This window comes from Pelobates fuscus, chromosome 12 (assembly GCF_036172605.1).
Source record: "Pelobates fuscus isolate aPelFus1 chromosome 12, aPelFus1.pri, whole genome shotgun sequence".
In the NCBI taxonomy this organism is placed as follows: domain Eukaryota; kingdom Metazoa; phylum Chordata; class Amphibia; order Anura; family Pelobatidae; genus Pelobates; species Pelobates fuscus.
Window position 1 is genome coordinate 38980884 of NC_086328.1, and position 23140 is coordinate 39004023.

A 23140-nucleotide genomic window follows, 5' to 3' on the forward strand; every position below is an offset into this window, starting at 1 on the left:
TAAAGTTATGAAAGTTGTGTAAAAGTATATTTTACACTGTATGCATAATGGGATTATGTGTCACACTAAGGGGAGGGGATGTGTGGGAGGTAACATCTATGTCATTGGTTCTTTTATGCCTCCCCCTGGGTGTGGCCTGTATGTGTGAGTTGGAAATAAAAGCCAGGCTGGATGAGCCAGTCCAGAGTTCCTGTTTTACCCTCAAAGTGATGTGTCGTCTCATTATTGGGGGGAAGGATTTATTGCATGCTGTTCCAGTTGACTGCTAGGAGTACAAGCCTATTCGTATGGTTCCTATTCAATGGTCTACAGCATTCATATGCTTGGGAGAATTTAAAAGGTTTCTCGGATTCGGTGATTGTGGTGTCTGCCAGAGTGCTTGGAGTCCTCAGGAAGCACTAGGAGCATCCATTAACGGAGGTACTCAGTCGGGGTGCCAGGCGATCCGTTACAGGGTTAATCCTAGGTGAACCTGGCACCCAGACCACTTCATTGAGCTGAAGGGGTCTGGGTGCCTATTGTGGTCCTTTAAACTACGTATCCCATAACCTAGGGTTTACAAAATGAGGGTTGCTTTTTAAGGGAGGGTACATGATTGGATACAGTACATGTGTATATTTATTTTCCCGTTTTTGCATTCTCTATTGTGATCCTGTAACCACACAGGGTACTTTGTCCTTGCAAATAACATAGTCCTCTAGGGTGTGAGCCCATCAGAGGCGGCGAGGGAGGTGTAATCCTCCTGCTCTGCTCCCTCGGGGGATGTCTACCAATGCAGGGAACCACAATATGACTTCATATTCCAGCATCAATAAATGGCACGCAAGAGAGCAGAGCAGGAGGAGTAGGTAACTCACCTACGTGAGTTACTGTGTGATTACCAAATTCTAACGTAACCCAAACGGACTCTATGTTCGCCTCACTAACCTTTATTAGGCTAGATTTTATGCTATCCTTCACATACAGGGCCACTCCTCCCCCTATCTTGCCTTCTCTGTCTTTTCTATATAAAGAGTACCCTGGTATTGCTATGTCCCTTGCTGCCTCTGATGTGCTCACTGCTGCCTGCATTGGTGGTCCATAACTGCTTCCTCCAAAACAGGAGGAATCACTGGGGAAGTCCATGCGGGCGCCAAGGATAGATAGAGCCAGGGCCAGCCTTGGCCTTTAGGCGCCCTGTGCCAAAAATCTTGCACACAGGCTGTGTGATGCATACACAGTTATAGTGACAGAGGTACAAAGGCACAGAGGCAGACAGCCACACACACAGAGGCAGAGTCTCACACATACAGTTACAGTCACACATAGGCAGACAGTAACACATAGGCACACAACCATGAAGACAGTCACACACTCAGTCACACAAATACACGCACACAGCCACACACACATTTACAGTCACACACACACAGAGGCAGTCTTACACACACATATTTACAACCACACATAGGCACACAGCCACACACACACACTTAGTCACATACAGGCAGACAAACACACACAGTTAGTCACAGACAGGAAGATAGAAACATAGAATGTGACGGCAGATAAGAACCATTCGGCCCATCTACTTTCATTAGTCCCTGGCCTTATCTTATAGTTAAGATAGCCTTATGCCTATCCCACGCATGCTTAAACTCCTTTACTGTGTTAACCTCTACCACTTCAGCTGGAAGGCTATTCCATGCATCCACTACCCTCTCAGTAAAGTAATACTTCCTGATATTATTTTTAAACCTTTGTTCCTCTAATTTAAGACTATGTCCTCTTGTTGTGGTAGTTTTTCTTCTTTTAAATATAGTCTACTCCTTTACTGTGTTGATTCCCTTTATGTATTTAAATGTTTCTATCATATCCCTCCTGTCTCGTCTTTCCTCCAAGCTAGACATGTTAAGATCATTTTCCTGGTAAGTTTTATCCTGCAATCCACGAACCCGTTTAGTAGCCCTTCTTTGAACTCTCTCTAAGGTATCAATATCCTTCTGAAGATATGGTCTCCAGTACTGTGTACAGTACTCCAAGTGAGGTCTCACCAGTGTTCTGTACAATGGCATGAGCACTTCCCTCGTTCTACTGCTAATACCTCTCCCTATACAACCAAGCATTCTGCTAGCATTTCCTGCTGCTCTATTACATTGTCTGCCTACCTTTAAGTCCTCAGAAATAATCATCCCTAAATTCCTTTCCTCAGATGTTGAGGTTAGGAGTCTATCAAATATTCTGTAGTCTGCCCTTGGGTTTTTACGTCCAAGATGCATTATCTTGCACTTATCCACATTAAATGTCAGTTGCCACAACTCTGACCATTTTTCTAGTTTACCTAAATCATTTTCCATTTGGCTTATCCCTCCTGGAACATCAACCCTGTTACATATCTTAGTATCATCTGCAAAAAGACACACCTTACCATCAAGACCTTCTGCAATATCACTAATAAAAATATTAAAGAGAATGGGTCCAAGTACAGATCCCTGAGGTACCCCACTGGTGACAAGCCCAAGCTTCGAATATACTCCATTGACTACAACCCTCTGTTGCCTGTCACTCAGCCACTGCCTAAGCCATTCAACAATATTGGAATCCAAACTCAAAGATTGTAGTTTATTGATAAGCCTTCTATGTGCAACAGTGTCAAAAGCCTTACTGAAATCTAGGTAAGCAATGTCTACTGCACCACCCTGATCTATAATTTTGTTACCCAATCAAAAAAATCATAAGATTAGTTTGGCATGATCTCCCTGCGATAAACCCATGTTGTCTCTGATCTTGAAATCCATGTGTTTTTAGATGTTCAACAATCCTATCCTTTAACATGGTTTCCATAACTTTCCCCACTACTGAAGTAAGGCTTACTGGCCTATAGTTGCCTGACTCCTCCCTATTACCTTTCTTGTGAATGGGCACAACATTCGCTAACTTCCAATCTTCTGGGACTACTCCTGTTATCAATGATTGGTTAAATAAATCTGTTAATGGTTTTGCTAGTACACCACTAAGCTCTTTTAATAGCTTTGGGTGTATTCCATCAGGTCCCATTGACTTATTTGTCTTTACTTTTGACAGTTGAAATAGAACCTCTTCCTCTGTAAACTCACGTGTAATAAATGACTCATTTATCCTTTTTCTTAACTGAGGTCCCTTTCCTTCATTTTCATCTGTAAATACCGAACAAAAATATTCATTGAGGCAGTCAGCTAGACCTTTATCCTCATCTACATACCTTCCTTCTTTTGTTTTTAATCTAACTAATCCTGGTTTTACTTTTCTTTTCTCATTTGTGTATCTAAAAAAAGTTTTGTCCCCCTTTTTTACTGACTGTGCTATTTTCTCTTCTGTGTGTGATTTGGAAGCTCTTACAACTTGCTTAGCCTCTTTCTGCCTAATCTTATAGGTCATTTTGTCTTCCTTTTTTTATAATTACTAAATGCTAACTTTTAGTTTTTTACTATTTTGGCCACATCTGCGGAGTACCACAGTGGTTTCTTGAATTTTTTGCTTTTACTGACAAGCCTAATGCAATTTTCTGTTGCCTTCAGTAGTGCAACTTTTAAATAATCCCATTTCTTTTGGACTCCATTTAAATTGCTCCAGTCTGATAATGACTCCTTTACACATATTCTAATTTTAGAAAAGTATGTTTTTCTAAAGTCTAAAACTTTTGTTTTTGTGTGGTGTGACTCACTGTTCTTATATTAAACCACACTGACTGATGATCACTGGATCCTAAACTTTCACCTACAGTAATATCTGATACCAAATCTCCATTTTTTAACACTAAATCTAGTATGGCCTCTTTACGAGTTGGCTCCTCAACGACTTGTTTTAGAGACAATTTCAGTAGGGAGTTTAGAATATGTGTGCTCCTGGCACAAGTAGCTATTTTTGTTTTCCAATTCACATCAGGAAGATTAAAGTCACCCATGATGATAACTTCCCCCTTCATTGTCATTTTAGCTATTTCTTCAACTAGTAGATTATCTAACTCTTCAATTTGTCCTGGGGGCCTATAAATCACACCTACGTGAGTTACTATGTGATTACCAAACGGACTCTATGTTCGCCTCACTAACCTTTATTAGGCTAGATTTTATGCTATCCTTCACATACAGGGCCACTCCTCCCCCTATCTTGCCTTCCCTGTCTTTTCTATATAAAGAGTACCCTGGTATTGCTATGTCCCAGTCATTTTTCTCATTATACCATGTCTCAGTAACAGCGACTAAATCTACACTATCAGTTGCCATTATTGCCACAAGTTCATGGATCTTATTCCCTAAACTGCGAGCATTTGTAGACATGACTCTAAGCTTATCATTTTTTTAACACACTTGCTACAGGCACCTTCTGTCCTTGTTTTGGGGGACAATTGGATTGATGTTTTATCACCCTTTTGCCCCCCCTCCTTGTTTAAATACATCCTAGCAAAACCTCTGAACTGCTCACTGAGAACATTTGTTCCCTTTTGAGAAAGATGCAAACCATCTTTTTTGTACAGTTTATTTCCATTCCAAACAGAGCTACCATGAGCAATAAAGCCAAATCCTTGCTCCCGACACCATTCACCAAGCCACAAGTTAAAGTCCCTAATACGCATCCGCCTGTCATTCTGAGTGTTATGCACAGGCAGAACTTCAGAGAATGACTGTGGAAGCAACCTGCAGTATATCATTGGCAAAAACACTAAAAACTTCCTTAACCTCTGAAACCTCATTGCAAGCCAAGTCATTTGTCCCTAAATGGACAAGTACATCCAATTCCCCTTCCTGCTTTGCTTGCTTAACAATATTACAGATACGTCTCCTGTCTCTGTGAGCAGTTGCTCCGGGAAGACACCTCACAAGACCACCATTGTCCATCTCACAAGACACCTCACAAGACCACCATTGTCCATTGGGGGATGGAATCCCCCAACAACAACTGCTTTCTATTAGGCCTCACCATAGTCTTCAAGCCTCTCTCCACACCACCACTAGCCTCAGTGCCTCTCTCCACACCACCACTAGCCTCAGTGCCTCTCTCCACACCACCACTAGCCTCAGTGCCTCTCTCCACACCACCACTAGCCTCAGTGCCTCTCTCCACACCACCACTAGCCTCAGTGCCTCTCTCCACACCACCACTAGCCTCAGTGCCTCTCTCCACACCACCACTAGCCTCAGTGCCTCTCTCCACACCACCACTAGCCTCAGTGCCTCTCTCCACACCACCACTAGCCTCAGTGCCTCTCTCCACAACACCACTAGCCTCAGTGCCTCTCTCCACAACACCACTAGCCTCAGTGCCTCTCTCCACAACACCACTAGCCTCAGTGCCTCTCTCCACAACACCACTAGCCTCAGTGCCTCTCTGCACAACACCACTAGCCTCAGTGCCTCTCTGCACAACACCACTAGCCCCAGTGCCTCTCTGCACAACACCACTAGCCCCAGTGCCTCTCTGCACAACACCACTAGCCCCAGTGCCTCTCTGCACAACACCACTAGCCCCAGTGCCTCTCTGCACAACACCACTAGCCCCAGTGCCTCTCTGCACAACACCACTAGCCCCAGTGCCTCTCTGCACAACACCACTAGCCCCAGTGCCTCTCTGCACAACACCACTAGCCCCAGTGCCTCTCTGCACAACACCACTAGCCCCAGTGCCTCTCTGCACAACACCACTAGCCCCAGTGCCTCTCTGCACAACACCACTAGCCTCTGAAAGTGCAGAAAATGAATTATGTAGAGCAACAGACTATGTAATATGCCTTTTATCCATAACTCTAATGCCTTGTTTCCACTGAGCAGATCGGTTCGGGTCGGTACAGTTTGGAAGGTTTAGAATGGACCGGCCCATTCTGGTGAGTGTTTCCACTGCAAGTCAGACCTTCAGGGCCATGCGGGGTTTAGAAAAAATGCTCTTCCTGTCCACCAATCAATGGATTGTATAGTAGGTCCGCCCTAACCGAACCGTTCCATTTCCTATGGCCCTACATCTGAAGCAGGACCCTGAATGGATCGGTACGGTTCGCTTGAAAGACTACTTTGATAATGGAAACACCCAAAATAGCGAACCGTACCGAACCGATCCGCTCAGTGGAAACGAGGCATAAGTCTACCAGATCCTACAGTAATCCATCTGCCATTCCTAGTATGTCTCTGCGGCAGTGGCTTTGCAGCAGTTCCAGCCTGAGTTTGTTTACCAGATAATTTACAAATCTCAGACTTCAAAAATACAATCTCCTGCCGCAAATATAGAGAACGGTCTACAGATTAGACAACAACCAAACCTCCAAAAAGTGGAACGCGAAACAAATGCATAGCAACTAGATAGTCATACTCACAGAGGCAGACACAGTCACACATCCCTTACTATCAAGGTTAAAACTAAATAAAACACAGGTTTCACCAATCTTATAGAATGTCAGAGTTTATACTGATTGCAGCAGCCTTATCCATCACATGCATTTGCACTTGAATGACTGCAGCTCCCTTAGCCATCACTGGCATCTCCACGTCAGTGGCTGCTGCTCCCCTAATATCTTCACATCAGTAACTGCAGGTTTCCCAGCCCACATTCACAATTGAGAAACTGTCAATTTCTTACTCATCACAAGACCTTCTTGTTTCACCCAGTGCAGCTCCCTTTTTTCTTCTTTTCAAATGTATAATTTTAAGTTAGTCTGGGGGTGTGAGCTGTAAGAAATATCTGTGCTGTGTTATCCAGGAACTCTGCTGATGGTTGACAGCGAAGAAGAGTTTTTCCCAGAGGAGATATCCAAACTGCGCAGAGATGTTGGTAATGGGCTCTCGTTAATTGTGTTCAGTGACTGGTACAATACATCTGTCATGAGGAAGGTCAAATTCTATGACGAGAATACCAGGTACGCTCAGATCCAAATCAAGTAATTGTCACTATATACCATTAAGGTATTTGTCACTTTGCCAAGAATCTCTCTCTCATTAGACAATTTAGCCACGTTGCCTGCATGGACCCCTGAGTCGTTTGGCATCAACAATGCAAACCGTTATATGCTCCTAATTCCACTGTGTTTTTCTTTTCTGTATGCATCACCCTGTCCCTCTAGTCTTTTCATTGTCATTAGCAGGCAACCCACAGACCTTTTTGTAGAAAAGTCTTGGCGGTCTGTAATTGAGAAAGCCACAAACTGCTATAGGTACACCTTTTTATAGTAACCAACCTCATAGCTTGTATAAAATATGGATAAACCTAGTATGATTAACATTTTAAAAAGCAATGTTGGCATATCCAACATATTTCATTTATTAAAAGGACACTCAAGCACCACAACAACTTCAGCATAAAGAAGTGGTTTTGGTGTATAGATCCTGCTCTCAGTTCAATTCTCTACTATTTAGGATTTAAATAACTTTATTTTCTCAACCCTAGCCACACCACCCCTGGCTGAGTCCCTTACACACTTTCTTAAAAAGATAAAAAAAAATTGCTTCCCTTATAGCACAGTGTGTTTAATCTCGATTTTATTCTCTCCTGCTATGAAAATAGCTTGCAGGAGCCTCATGTCTATGATTTTAAAGTTCAATTCACAGAGCAGGTAACAAAAAGACCTAACGTAAACACATTGTGCTAAAAGATCTGATTTAAGAATGCATCAATTTATTTTTTTCACAGAGGATGTGAGAGTTACAGCCATGGGGATTTGTGGCCATGTCTGCATAAATAGAAACCAGAGGGCTTTAACTCCTAAAAAAAAAAAAAAAAAAAATAGCAGAAAATTGAGCAGTGAAACTGCAGGAGCATGCTCTATACACTAAAGCTGATTCATTAAGCTAAAGTGCTTAGTTTGTACAGCTGCATTCTGGACCCTGCTTCCACATGGTTTGAAAGATCATTAGTCTGTATTTGTGGATCACAAAAAAATAAATAAAATTACATTCCCTTTTTTGCATCTTGAAAGTGTATCTCTCTAACACCCCTGATAACTTTTTTTTTTTTTGGACTGGGATATTGAAAACTTTTTTTTTTTTTTATAAATATGCAGCTGTTTTGAATATATAATATATAACCTAAATATTCTAAGACTATACATTCCTGCTTTATAGCTCTGTCTGGGTATATGCCAGTCTGTGTTAATTACTGCAATTTGATACCTTGCCTGTGACACTATTTGTTTTTATCCAGACAATGGTGGATGCCAGACACTGGAGGTGCTAACATACCCGCTCTGAATGATCTGTTATCAGTCTGGAGTATGGCCTTTAGTGATGGCATATATGAAGGAGATTTTACAATGGCTAATCATGACAGTAAGTAGATTTAATATATTATATACTGAAGATTGTGATGAGGAGCTGCAAAATATCTTACTTCTTACATGTTGTATTTTAGTGTATTATGCATCTGGCTGCAGTATTGCCAAGTTTCCAGAAGATGGTGCAGTTATATCACACACTCTCAAAGACCAAGGTACACAGATTCTATTCATCCTATGTCTAGTCTGGCACACATGTATGTATATTAAAATCCACTTCAAAGCCATTCCTGTACATACACAAATCTTTGCTTTAACCCATTAAGGACCAGACTGTTTTTGCGATGTTGTACATTTGCGACCAGGCCTCTTTTTTTTTTTTTTTTTTTTTTTTTTTTTTTTTTTTTTACACTTTTGTGGTGGTTGTGTTTAGCTGTAACTTTCCGCTCTCTCGTTTACTGTTCCCATACAAATTATATATATTTTTTTTTTCCAGGACAAAAAGGGCTTTCTTTACATACCATTATTTATATAATCTCATGTAATTTAATTTAAAATAAAAATAAAAAAATATGATGAAAAATTGAAAAAAAATACATGTATTTTTTCAAAGTTATAGGGCTATAAGTACAAGTAGGATATTGTGGTTTCAAAACATACATTTTTAAAATTAATCAATAGTGACATTGTAACACTATTATCGGTCATAAATCTCTGAATAACATCCCACGTGTATATATATGTTTTTAAAGTAGACAACCCAGGGTATTCAATGTAGGGTATGTCCAGTCTTTTTTAGTAGCCACTTAGTCACAAACACTGGCCAAAGTTAGCGTTCATATTTGTTTGTGTGTGAAAAAAGTAAAAAACTAAATTGAGCGCTAATTTTGGCCAGTGTTTGTGACCAAGTGGCTACTAAAAAAAACTGGACATACCCCATTTGCAATACCATGGGTTGTCTTTTTTTGCAAATGGTATGCTATCATGGGGGTAATTCTCATTCCTGGGCTACCATACGCTCTCAAAGGCAATGTAACCAACCTGGCCATTTTCAATGTAAAAATATTTGACCCATATATTTGACCCTGTAACTTTCAAAAAGGCTATTAAACCTGTACATGGGGGGTACTGTTATACTCGGGAGACTTTGCTAAACACAAATATTAGTGTTTCAAAACAGGAAAACATATCACAACAATTATATCATCAGTAAAAGTGCTGTTTGTGTGTGAAAATTTCAAAAAAAGGCACTTTCACTGACGCATCATCTCTGTGATATGTTTTACTGTTTTGAATCACTAATATTTGTGTTCAGCAAAGTCTCCCGAGTAAAACAGTACCCCCCCATGTACAGGTTTTATGGTGTCATAGAAAGTTACAGGGTAAAATACAGTGCTAGCTAATTAAATTCTCTGGACGTTCGGCCTGGGTTGGCAGGCAGGTCCCTCAAATTGCAATCAATAAAATTACTTAATTATGTAAAAATATTACTTAAATACGTATGTAGAATTTAAATATAAATGCATATTTATATATTTGAAGTCTACGTGTATATTTATATAATTTATGTAATTGTGTATATGGACATATATATGTGTATATGGAATATATATATATATATATATGTGTGTGTGTGTATATGGACAATATATATATTATCAAAATAAGGTTAGAATAAAATTTCATATAGATATAATTTTTTTTAATTTATTATTTTTACATTTTTTTTTGTTTACTTATTTGTATTTTATAATATATACAATATATATAGTTATTTATATATTATAATTTAATTATACGTGTATTTTTATATTAATATAGGTACATAATAATATAAAAATACACTTAGTATGACATATATATGATATATAGATTTAATATATGTCTATATCTCATTTATATACACATATATAATTATTCTTTTATTAACATGTACCTTTAATTTTTTTTTTTTTTTTTTTTTTTACACTACCAGGGAGACTGCTTGTCAGCACAGGCAGTCCCCCTGCAGGCAGACACATGGACACCTATTGTGTCCTAATAAGCCATGGGGAGACTGTCTGGGCTGCAGGCAGTCTCCCCACACCGGGAGCACCGCCGTTCGCCGCCGTGGGAACGACGGCGATCGGGTAAGTACATAAGACCGCTATGACGGTTCAGGACCGTCGGCGATTGGCAACGCAGAAATGCTGATGACGGTCCTGAACCGTCACCGGTCCTTAAGGGGTTAAGCATCCCCACCAGATCAATGTTTCAATATCTCTCTCTACTGTTGCTCAACTTTCGCTCTCTGTTCTCTCTACTCTACTGACACAACAGTTGTAATTTCTTATCACTGGGATAAATGTATTTCTGTGTCTTACTCTTGCTTGTAAACTATGATCCCCACTCCCTCAGTCCAAATTATGTCCTCACTTGTTCTGTGCCAGGAATTGAAGTTTTGAAGCAGGAAACTATTATGGTTGAAAATGTGCCTGTTCTTGGACTTTATCAAACCCCATCTGAAGGAGGAGGTAGAATTGTGCTTTATGGAGATTCGAACTGCTTGGATGACAGCCATCGACAGAAAGGTATCATCACATTTAGCAGATTCTTTCTTTCTATATACAACATCCCCTGTTTTTTTTGTGAGTGTATATCGCTCATGTTTAAGGGACACTATAGTCACCAGAACAACTACAGCTTATTACATTTGTTCTGGTGAGTAGAATCATTCCCTTCAGGCTTTTTGCAGTAAATACTGTCTTTTCAGAGAAAATGCAGCGTTTACATTACAGCCTAGGAATAACTCCTCTGGCCACGCCTCAGATGGCTGCTAGAGGTGCTTCCTGTGGCAGTGCTGCACAGTGTGACTGTGATTCACTACATGCAGACACTGAACTTTCCTCATAGAGATGAATTGATTCAATACATCTCTATGAGGATATGCTGATTGGCCAGGGCTGTGTTTGACTTGTGCTTGCTTTTCCCCTTATCTGCCTCCTTGACAGTCTCAGCCAATCCTATGGGGAAGCATTGTGATTGGCTCAGATTACCACTTCTGATGAGGTCAGCAGGCAGGTCAGAGTACTACAGGGACAGCCAGCAGCTGCAGACTTGAATAAAAGTAAGATTCTACTATACTTAGGGTGGCAAGGGGGGCTAGATGGCAGTTTTAACTCTATAGGGTGAGAATACATGTTTGTGTTCCTGACTTTATAGTGTTCCTTTAAACCTCTGATCGTACTCCTTCATGCATATAGTCCTGTTCTGTTAATATTCTATGGTCTAATTAAACCGCAAAAAAATTTAGGAGATTGGTTGTTCTCAACCTGATTCACAGCACACAGTGATCTTTCACACGTACACATAATCACAGCTGTGAGTAGAAATGTTGAGCTCTGCTCTGTGAGCATTATATATGTATGGTCAGTAGAAGAGAGAGAGAGAGATTGCAGTCAAGGATATTAAAAAAAAAAAAAATCAGAACTTGCATATATACGTGTGTATTTTTTTTTTTTTCCTATTTTTGAGTGAGGTCCTATTCCTTGAGTGAGGTCCTATTTTTATTCTAATATATATATTATACATTATTATTCTAATATATATATTATATATATAATTTGTTTGTGTGTGTGTGTGTGTGAAAAAAGTAAAAAACTAAATTGAGCGCTAATTTTGGCCAGTGTTTGTGACCAAGTGGCTACTAAATATACACATACATACATACATACACACAGAGGTATGCCAGATCTTTAACTTACCTCTGCTGCATTATTCTCCATCGTTGAAATAGCATTTACTGGAGTGAAGAAACAAAGATGTGCCACTTTTCTGGAAGTGATAGTTCCTCTTTTTAATAGGTTAATGCTCCGTTTTACAGCTCCATAGTGGGAAACCGCAAAGTGCCGTGCTATATCACTAATCATTTTTACGGAAAGTCATATACATGTTTAGTAATAAAATTAGAAGAAAACGAAGCCCTATTATGCCTTATAGCTTCCCTTTAAATCCTCGGTAGGAGCCTGGATATCTTGCTTGGTTTCAGCATTATACAAGCTGTACAAGATGGTTTCAACACACAGATCAATAGGAAAATAACTGGTTGTTAGAAAAGAGAAGAAAATACATTTTAAGCAGTAAACCTTAGATGACTTGATCGAACATCTACAAGTGACTGTTGGTATCTGCATGTGTCAGGCTGCGAAGAAAGATTATTGGAATCACTGAGCGCAAGCAGAAAACTGAATTGAGGTTAGGCAGGTTAACAGAAAGATATGCAGCCAATGGGCAATCAAAACTGTCCTGCTTTCATCAATTGCCTACTGTCCTATAGAACTAAACTAGTGTACAGAGACAGTTAGAGTGCAATCCCTGATTATACTGCTGTCCAAATACATTGTTCTAGTAGTCATGCTAGTTTTTGCATACGTGTCATACAGTGTTTATTTGACAGATTGTTTCTGGATGTTGGATTCCTTGCTCCAGTATACAGCCTATGGGGTAATGCCACCAAGCCTCAGTCACTCCGAGAACCGTCAGACACCACCATCTGGGATAGGAGTACTTCAACCTGAGAGAATGGAAGGTAAGGCATCCTCTGGGTAATTTGTTTATCACACTGGTCAAGTTTGTCAATTCTTGAAATGCACAACCCATAACAAAACAGTTAAAGTGCAAATATACTGCACATGGTTTTGATGCAAGCTCAACATTTTAAGAAGACACGTAAACTTTTTTTCTAAATTGTCTGTGGGCACACCTGGCTGCAGGAAGCTATTCACAACAAGGTAACAAAAAACAAGTTTATTCACCAATCTACACATGTATCAGTATTGGTGCTCAGCGCTTCACTGTCCCAAAGTAAATCTAACCCTTTTTTTTTTTTTCCAGAAGTGGCAAGGGTAAAATCTTGATTACTTTTATTTGTTAGGCTCGTGCAGTTTGACTCTTTCCTCTGCAAAAGTAAACTTAAATCCCCTCATAACCACACTGTCAAGAAAACCCAAACACCCTTTTTACACTTTTAATGCTTTACTTCACCCTGTCGCTGCTCCTCCGCTACTAACTTGACCACTACAAACGTTGTTACTCACTTCACTGAATAGATTTCTGCAATCAGGAAAGAGATCTCGTATCCCCCTTCCAATACTTCACAAAACCCTGCTCCCCCAATATCAGAAGTGGTTTCTGCTCTGATTCGAGTATCCAGCCTCACCACTCATTTCCTCAATCCTATTCCCTCACATCTCACTTGCGATTTGTCTCCTTCTCTTGCTCTGCTCATCATAAAATCTTCTCTCCATTTCCTCTGGCATATTACCTTCAGCTTTTTAAGCATGCAACCATCACCTTAATTAAAAAAAAAAGCACAACCTTGACTCCTCATTCAACTACCACCCTATCTGACTCCTACCATTGGCCTCCAGAATCCTCGAGAGAGTTGTGAATTCTGCGCTTGTCACTCTGTCGAAATTGCTCTAACCCAAAGTATCCTATGATTTAATTGCTGCTAAAACAAGACAGTGCTCTTTCTGCTTAATCCTCCTACCTCTTCCAGCTTTTTCTTTTTCTTTTCAGCGTCTTACGTGTTCCTAGCTTGACACATTATTCTTTAATGAATGTGGTGAGGCTCAACTTCCTATCTGCCTAAACCTCCCAATTTGTTGGCCCTTTATAAATAATAATAATTAATTGCTGCCCTCCTCCTTCAGTCTACTCATTGGATTAAAAAAGTTGAGAAGTAGTTGCGACCAGACACGTTTAAAGCTCTGATTTTATGACCTTGTGCTTCTTCAGGATTCCTTTATCTGGAGTCCAGTCAGATGAAGTAATAAAACTGAAAATTGTTGGACTCTGTAACCTTAAAGGGACTCTATAGTCTACATATAAAAGCAAGAAAGACAGGTCCCCCAGCCTTCCTTCTTGCTTTTATATGAACTTACATTTAATTAAAAAAAAAATTCGAGGTGTTTTTATATTAAAAACTTACCTCCGTTCCAGCGCCGAGCTCCCAGCCATGCCGCGCCCCCTTTTTCGTCAAAATGACGAAATCGCGGGGCCCAATAGGACGCTTCTCTGAGAGAAGCGTCAGGGCGATGTGGTGCGCATGCGCGGCTTCGCGCTGCACCAATCGCGTTCTTCATAGAGCGGCATTGACAGCCGCCCTATGAAGAAACTGAGCGCTTTACCGCGCATGTGCGCGGAATGCGCGTTCGCGAGCTGAGCTGTCTGACTGACAGCTCAGCTCGCTTTCTAAAACTATATCAATAAGGGGGGGGGACCTACTGAGCGGCCCCCACCTCTGAGCGGCGGGTGGGGGCCCTAAAATTATCAATAAGGGGGGGGGGACCTACTGTCCCCCCCCCCCGGCCCCCACCCCTGTGCGGCGGGTGGGGGCCCTAAAATTCACAATAGGGGGGACCTACTGTCCCCCCGGCCCCACCCCTGTGCGGCGGGTGGGGGCCCTAAAATTCACAATAAGGGGGGGGACCTACTGCCCCCCCCCCCCCCCGGCCCCCACCCCTGAGCGGTAGGTGGGGGCCCTAAATACAAAGGGGGGGGACCTTAGTTAACCCTCCCCCCCCCCCCCCCCCAAAAAAAAATATCTCCCTACCTACCCCCCTCACCCTAAAAATAATGAGGGGGGACCCTTTAACTAAAAACCTGTAAAGAAAAAAAAAAGATAAAAACAACTCACCATTCGATGTTTTCTTTCTTCTAAAATCTTCTTTCTTCAGCCCCAAAAAAGGCCAAATAAAAAGCCATAATAACCGACGCAATAAAAAAAAAAAAAAAAAAAACCCGAGCGCAAAAAAAATAATCCATCTTCACCCATGGAGGGCTCCGCGCAGACTGAGCTCCGCAGGGCGGGGGAAGGCTTATAAAGCCTTGCCCCGCCCTGCAATTAGGCTAAGAACACTCTGATTGGTGGGTTTAAGCCAATCAGAGTGCTCTTTGTCATTTTACAAGCGTGGGAAAGTTCTTTGGAATTTTCCCACGCTTGTAAAATGACAAAGAGCACTCTGATTGGCTTAAACCCACCAATCAGAGTGTTCTTAGCCTAATTGCAGGGCGAGGCAAGGCTTTACAAGCCTTCCCCCGCCCTGCAGAGCTCAGTCCGCGCGGAGCCCTCCATGGGTGAAGATGGATTATTTTTTTTTTGCGCTCAGGTTTTTTTTTTTTTTTTTTTATTGCGTCGGTTATTATGGCTTTATATTTGGCCTTTTTGGGGCTGAAGAAAGAAGATTTTAGAAGAAAGAAAACATCGAATGGTAAGTTGTTTTTATCTTATATTTTTTTTTCTTTACAGGTTTTTAGTTAAAGGGTCCCCCCTCATTATTTTTAGGGTGAGGGGGGTAGGTAGGGAGATATTTTTTTTGGGGCGGGGGGGGGAGGGTTAACTAGGTCCCCCCCCCCTTATTGTGAATTTTAGGGCCCCCACCCGCCGCACAGGGGTGGGGGCCGGGGGGGACAATAGGTCCCCCCCTATTGATAATTTTAGGGCCCCCACCCACCGCTCAGGGGTGGGGACCGGGGGAGGCAGTAGGTCCCCCCCCTTATTGTGAATTTTAGGGCCCCCACCCGCCGCACAGGGGTGGGGGCCGGGGGGGACAATAGGTCCCCCCTTATCGATAATTTTAGGGCCCCCACCCGCCGCTCAGGGGTGGGGGCCCCCACCCGCCGCACAGGGGTGGGGGCCGGGGGGGGGGGGGGCAGTATGTCCCCCCCCTTATTGATAATTTTAGGGCCCTCACCCGCCGCACAGGGGTGGGGGCCGGGGGGGGCAGTATGTCCCCCCTTATTGATAATTTTAGGGCCCCCACCCGCCGCACAGGGGTGGGGGCCGGGGGGGCAGTATGTGCCCCCCTTATTTTTAATTTTAGGGCCCCCACCCACCGCCCAGGGGTGGGGGCCGGGGGGGGGAGGGAGGAGAGTAGGTCCCCCGCCCCCCCTTCAACCACTATTGTGGCCAGACAGCATCCCTGTGGGTTCGGGCTTCAGCTGAAGCCACGCCCACAGCAGTGCTGACAGGCTAACAGCACACAAAGCGCGTTCACAGTGCTTTGTGTGCTGATAGCCCGTCTGATGCATTCACCCAGAATGCATCGGACGAGAGGCCTTTTTAGGGCCTCTGAACTCGGAAGTCCCTCTGGTGGCCGTCTGACTGCAACAAGAGGTGTTCCAAGCTTCCAATGTAAACACTGCATTTTCTCAGAAAATACAGTGCTTACAAGAAAAAGGCTAGCTGTAGCTAGCCGGGTAGCTGTAGCACTCACCTAAACAACCTCATTAAGCTGAAGTTGTTCAGGTGACTATAGTGTCCCTTTAAGCCAAAATTGAAGGTCATGAGCATTTCAAGTTTTGAAAGCAAAGTAACAATGTGATGGTAACTCTTTTTTAATGTTTTCATCATTAAAATATTATTAACCCCTTAAGTACACATGACATGTGTGACATGTCATGATTCCCTTTTATTCCAGAAGTTTTGTCCTTAAGGAGTTAAAGGACCACTATAGGCATCCAGACCACTTCAGCTCAATGAAGTGGTCTGGGTGCTAGGTGCATCTAGGATTTACCCTTTCTGCTGTAAACATAGCAGTTTCAGAGAAACTGCTATGTTTACATATGGGTTAATCCAGCCTCTAGTGGCTGTCTCATTGGTGATTGTGATTTTCACAGTGAGAAGACGCCAGCGTCCATAGGAAAGCATTGAGAATGCTTTCCTATGGACTGACTGCGCGCGCGGCTCTTGCCGCGCTTTCAGCCGATGACGTCAGAAGGAGGAGGAGAGTCCCCAGCGCCAAGGGAGCCCGGCGCTTTAGAAAGGTAAGTGATTTAACCCCTTCCTCTCACTTCAGCCCGGCGGGAGGGGGAACATGAGGGTGGGGGGATCCTATTAATACTATAGTGCCAGGAAAACGAGTTTGTTTTCCTGGCACTATAGTGGTCCTTTAAGCAATTACCATTATACCTAGTCACGCATGGTAGACCTAGTCGTTGGAGCTTCTTTTTAAAAGCAAATCTAAGGAAGAGCCACAAACAAAAAAGTTAGTTAATCTAAAGAAAGGATACTACTTGGACCATTTACTACTGTATTACTGTAACTCTGCTACTTTCAGGATGGCTTTGGTATTTGTTTTTTTATTGTTGTCAGCAAATTGTATTTACTGTGAAGTTAGTTGTTGGTACTTACTTTATATGTAATGTTGCAGCAATGTGTCAAAGGTCATTTGTAATGTCAGGAGACCTCAGTCCAGCTCTCTGCAGGTACTTGTTAATTGTTCCCCATTCTGCAGTGCTGTCTCTCTCTTAGCGTTGCTTAGCAATAGTTGTATGGTAAAGTGAGATTTCTATTGCTCCCTTAACTGCCATGTGAAATGGACTAGTGTAGTCAGTATTATGAGTTGCTGAAACTGTAGGATGTTGACCTGGTGTTAAGTTGATTCTTCTAGTCATAAAATGAATGATTTATTATGATTATATACTTCTAGGGTGTATATGCCATGTTCAGATTTATCCACATCCATGTATCCCTGTGTGTACTTTTTAGGAAACCATCTCCATCGGTATTCAAAGGTTTTGGAGGCTCATTTGGGAGATCCGAAACCAAGACCTCTACCAGCCTGTCCACACCTGTCCTGGGCTAAGCCACTGCCCCTGAATGAAACTGCACCAAGGTCTGTAACATTTGCTAGAGTGGCTCATTGAATCGAAACACTAAATGCAAGGATGGGAAAAAGCAGGGTCCTATGTATAGTTTTCCAATTTAGATCATATGGCCATTTTGCAAAATGTGAAGCTAGCTTACTTCTAAATGTAGATAAAATTAAGTATATTTTCATATTTTAGTTGTGTATATGTTCCTTGTGGATCCCCTATGCATAAAATATTCCCGTTTAACAGTTCACCATTTCATTTCCCTTTCTTGCTTATGTGACAGTAATCTGTGGAAGCACCAAAAACTGCTGTCTATAGACCTGGATAAAGTGGCTTTACCCAACTTCCGTCAGAACAGACCACAAGTGAGGCCACTGTCTCCGGGCGAGAGTGGAGCATGGGACATACCTGGAGGTTGGTAGTGAATACTTCCATGCTAATATCTTATGGCTGACTGTCTCTGAAGTACACTAGTTGTACATAAGCTAGTTTTGCTAAAATCAAAAATAGCGTCTTTAAAAAAATAAAATAATAATAATAATCCTCCCACTCTTTTCATTGAAGTGGCACTGTAGGCACCAAATCCACTTCAATTAGTTGAAGTAGTTATGCTTTTTCATATCCCTTTTAAAAGAAAAAAAAGTCCCTTTTTGTCCCAAACCGCTTTTTTTTTTTTTTTTTTTTTTTTTATTATTATAACTATGCTTCCTAGTGTAGAGGTCCTGAAAAACACCACACTGGAGCTCTTATTTACTATACTGACAAATTTTAATCTAGTGGCTGTAAAGAACCAGAGTGCAAAATTTTTTTGATTTTATTTTTCTGGGATTTCAGTTGTCAGCAAGCTTAAATATCCAAATCTAATTTTAAGTTAAATGGTTTAAATGTACACATGTTTAGAATTTGTTCGTACGGATAACATCTATTTTTTATTTCCTCTTGCAGGAATTATGCCTGGACGTTATAACCAGGAAGTTGGTCAGACTATTCCTGTCTTTGCGTTCCTCGGTGCTATGGTAGTTTTGGCTTTTTTTGTGGTGCAAATCAACAAGGCCAAGAGCAAGCCAAAGAGACGAAAGCCACGTGTGAAGCGACCTACGCTTATCCAATCGTTTCACCAAACAAAGACTCCTTCTGTATGAGCAGAGCTTGGGTCTAGACTTGTGTGCAGGGAGAGTTGTGATGTGATCAGGGGCCACATGGCAGCTCTTAACTTCACCCCAAATACAGACTTTTTCGAATGAACTTTCCTACAAGGGAAGAAAACAAATCTCTTACTGACCAAACATAATTGGTAGAAATTGCTCCTTTTTATATTTATTGTGTCAAGAAAAGCCCTCGAAAGGACTACTCTCTACCAAAAAGCATCGCTGGGTGAAATGCAATATTTTAGAAGGACCTGTCATTGGGGCACACCAAATTCGCAGATGAGAACTTTTAGAATTACGTCCCCCCCCCCCCCCCCAAACCAGTGACTTATTTTTATAATTATCTCTGGAAGTTTTGTAATTTTTGGCCGTTATCTTCGACATTATGGTTGGAGAGCATTTTCAATAAATAAGCATCATATAATGAAGCACAACATATTGTCCTAGTGGTATTGTTTGATTGTAGTCGTAAAAACACAGATGTACTTTCTAAACATTTTTCATACGCAGATCATCACTGTGGAAGAAGCTGGCTATTTTAAAAGAAGCCAAAAATGCTTTAATAGTTAGAGGAACACTATAGTCGCAAAAACAATTATAGCTTAATAAAGCAGTTTTGGTATATAGATCATTCCTCTGAAGTTTGACTGCTCAATTCACTGGAATTTGGGGGTTTAGTCGCTTTTGTATCTGTTTATGCAGCCCTAGCCACACCTCCCCTGGCTGTGGCTGACACAGCCTGCATGAAAACAAAATGGTTTAATTTTCAATCAAATGCAACTTACTTTGAAAGTGTATCACCTGCTCTGTAAATTTAACTTGAATTACATACCGGAGGCTCCTGCATGGTCTAGCATGCTATTAACAGAGCAAGAGATAAGAAATTCTAAATTAAACAGAATTTGTAATAAAAGAAGTGTAAAAAGGTGTTTATGAAGGCTGTGTAAGTCAAATGCAGGGAGGTGTGGCTAGGGCTGCATAATCAAAGTGATTTAACTCCTAAATGGCAAAGAATTGAGCAATGGGACTGCAGGGGCTTGAGCTGTACACCAAAACTGCTTCATTAAGCTAAAGTTGTTTTGGTGAGTAGAGTGCCTCTTTAGAAACAAAATGTGTATTGTTTTAAATTTTATCAGTTGTCCTGTTTTTAAAACTGAAAAATATTTCACTGGACTATAATTGTGTGTAAGAACGGTGGTTCAGCAGGGTTTGTGGACCTCTAGACAGGTCTTTTGTTTTTTGATTTTAATACTGCTATATATACAAAATCTGTTTTAAATGAAAATGACAGATTGCCATCAAATATTCACTTTGCGCACACTTATATTCAAAGAAGGGAATTCTTGCCATAAAGAACAGAATGCCATCTCTGTTGTAAGTATAACTGTTAGAATATCCGAGTAGTTACATAAGTGATGCATATATGTGCGTGAATGATACAAGATGCATCGATTGTGCTAAATAACATTTTCATCTTAACTCCAACTGCTTCCAAAATGTAAACTTTGAAGCAGCATGTTCTTACATGAATAGAGGATGCATCATTTAAACTTAAATCCATGCACATATCTGTCTTGTTCAAGCAGTATTGTCTTTCCCACTTACAACAAAATTTAAACCCTATGGGTGAATCTTTGTTCATTTTGGACATGTTGTAGAAACAGTAATTCAGAGTTATAGGCAAGAATTCTCTAATGATATAGATATATATATGTGTGTGTGTGTGTGTGTGTGTATCCATTATCTGGAGATGCTTAAAATGTATAGGCACACTCACAGTTTTAGAGAATCATTCAGCTAAAAATAGCATATGTTAGAGGGACCAGAGAGAAACGTATAAATTTAATTGACTGTGTCTTGGAAGTAAGAAAATGCATTGGAAATACGATTATCTGTAAGAGGTTGCCTGACTCGCAGGAGATCTGAATTCCATAATTTATTGCCCCCCCTTAAACTATTTAATCTACTTTGGAATGAATACCGTGTGAAAATCTCTCTCCTCTACATTGTGTGTGGGAACCACCCCACACCACATCTTGGCATATTAAATTTTCTGAAGGAAGAGGTCAGTTGACCTGACACATGACCTGTCCAGTTGGCTTTTTCCCAAACTAGCAAATACTCCCTCTGCCTGGCACCTGCTGGGTCAGCAATCTAAGAGCTTGCGGTGAGCCTGACCCAATAAGAACATGTCCTATCAGCCAGCTGGATCTGCTCATTTCCAGAACCATACACTGTGGAATTATATGGGTTCTTATAACAGTATATTGTATATATTTGAATGTATGCATTCTATAATGTTCCTGTAAATATATGACCTAATGTACTCTAAATAGCAGTGGTTTTCTAAACCAACATCCATTAACATCTACCTTCACCTTTGCTTACCAGATGAAATGTTGCAGATAGCACTGTAAGATTTTAGAGAGAGAGAATTGAAAGTAGACATGCAGCTTTTGCAATAGGTGTTTGGGGTGTATATCTACTAAATATATTGTGGTATATCAACTAAATTCAAAGTTTAGCTAAATGAAGAAACATGCCCCGAAGTTCTGTTATTTAGGGTGTTAAATCACTTTGTTTTTGCAGTCCTATTCTTGGTTTTCCTAGCTGTAACTCTTACAGCCTTCATAGAAAATGCAGTTTCTTTATTTTCAATATCATCTCACAGCACAATTTGTTTACTTTAGAAGTTATCTCCTGCTATTTTAATTAATTTTAAAGGGACATCGCTGGCACCGTAACCATAACAGAAATACTGTCTGAGGCTTCCTGATGGAAGTGTAAACTTTAGATCTTTGTTTACAGGAAATGTTTACAGGAGGGGTGTGTTTAATCACCTGCAGGGAGGAGTGACTATTGCTGCATAAAAGTGATTTAATGTCCAAATTGCAGAGAATTGAATAATGAGACTGCAGGGACATGTTCTATACACCAAAACTGCTTCATTATAAGCCATCATTGGTTTAGTGCCTTTAAATAATTAAAACACCCAGAGACATTATTATTTATTTGAAAACATTATTTCAAAATTAATCTGTATGTTTCAATAAATAAGAATCCATTCAATTTCTGACAATCCAATCAATTCTGACACTGTAGGCACTGGAACTGCTTCATTTAATTGAATTGGTTTCAGTATGTGCAGTCCCCTGGCACCGTCTTTCAGTTCAATATTTATTATTTTATTTTTTTTTATTTTTATTTTTAATGCTAAATGAGTCACTTGCAGTCCAGACCCTCTGCTAATTGAGATACTGGGAAAGCATTGGCATCAGCAGCAATGAACGGTAATGATTGGCTGAGCGTGTCAACTGGCCACTTTAAGCTGCCCATTGGTGGTGCGAATTGTTCTGGCTAAAGAAGTGTGAAATCTCTGCCTTAGCCATAACTCCAATGGGACCTGAGCTATGGGTGGCCAGTGCCCCTCATTCAGTGTTAAACCACTTGAAAATTGTTTGACTGGATGGAGAGGCAATGCCAGGGGACTCCAAGCACTTGAACACATTATCAGTGTCCCTTTAATAAAACCCTTGTTTAAATTGTAAGGTTTGTTATACACTCACCCCAAATCCCTCATTCTACAGCCCATCCAGCAGCACCATTTTTTTTTTGTCAGCATAGACCATTTAAAGTACTTTAAAATTCATCCCTAGCAGGCATTCATAGCAGTCCCAGCAGATCCATTCCGTCTAGTCATGCAGTGGAGGCTCATCCATATGGGCACTTAGGGCAGTGCCCCACATGTTTATATGTGAGGGAAAATTTTATAGAAGTAGTTTAGAAACACAAATTATTTTTCTGGAGGGGAGGGTGTTAAATAATACAAATTAGGAAAACTGTCTCTTTAATTCTGTAATGGGTTTCAGTACTGCAGGATACCTCATTGGTAGTTGTGTGAGAAGCATACTTGAGAGCATCTAGACGTAAAAAAAAAATGAAGATTTGAAATCTGCTCTGTTTCAGCTGGATTTGTACATCCCTAGTGTCCTTTAAGAAGACATTTGTAAAGAGAAGAGAGTTGTAATTTGTGCAGCACAGCCAACTGCCCATGAGGGGATGAATCTATTGGCCTCTCCATTCAGAGGCCATTGTTTGCTCAAAGCACCAGAGGGTGGGGTTACAATGTTCACAGGTGAGA

The 23140-nt window shown here is 41.0% G+C and overlaps 2 protein-coding genes across 2 annotated transcripts in view; one reads left to right on the forward strand and one right to left on the reverse strand.

Moving 5' to 3' along the window:
* MBTPS1 (membrane bound transcription factor peptidase, site 1) overlaps positions 1–19433 on the forward strand; it is an 82516-nt gene extending 63083 nt beyond the window's left edge. Inside the window, exons 16-23 of the mRNA XM_063437608.1 lie at positions 6706–6862; positions 8143–8267; positions 8350–8427; positions 10642–10782; positions 12648–12779; positions 17745–17871; positions 18135–18265; positions 18797–19433. Coding sequence (XP_063293678.1) covers positions 6706–6862; positions 8143–8267; positions 8350–8427; positions 10642–10782; positions 12648–12779; positions 17745–17871; positions 18135–18265; positions 18797–18993 — 1088 coding nt within the window. The 3' untranslated portion in view covers positions 18994–19433. The remainder of the gene's footprint in view (positions 1–6705; positions 6863–8142; positions 8268–8349; positions 8428–10641; positions 10783–12647; positions 12780–17744; positions 17872–18134; positions 18266–18796) is intronic.
* LOC134578629 (inactive hydroxysteroid dehydrogenase-like protein 1) overlaps positions 1–23140 on the reverse strand; it is a 1053979-nt gene that overhangs the window by 93086 nt on the left and 937753 nt on the right. The gene's annotated exons all lie outside the window — the stretch shown is intronic.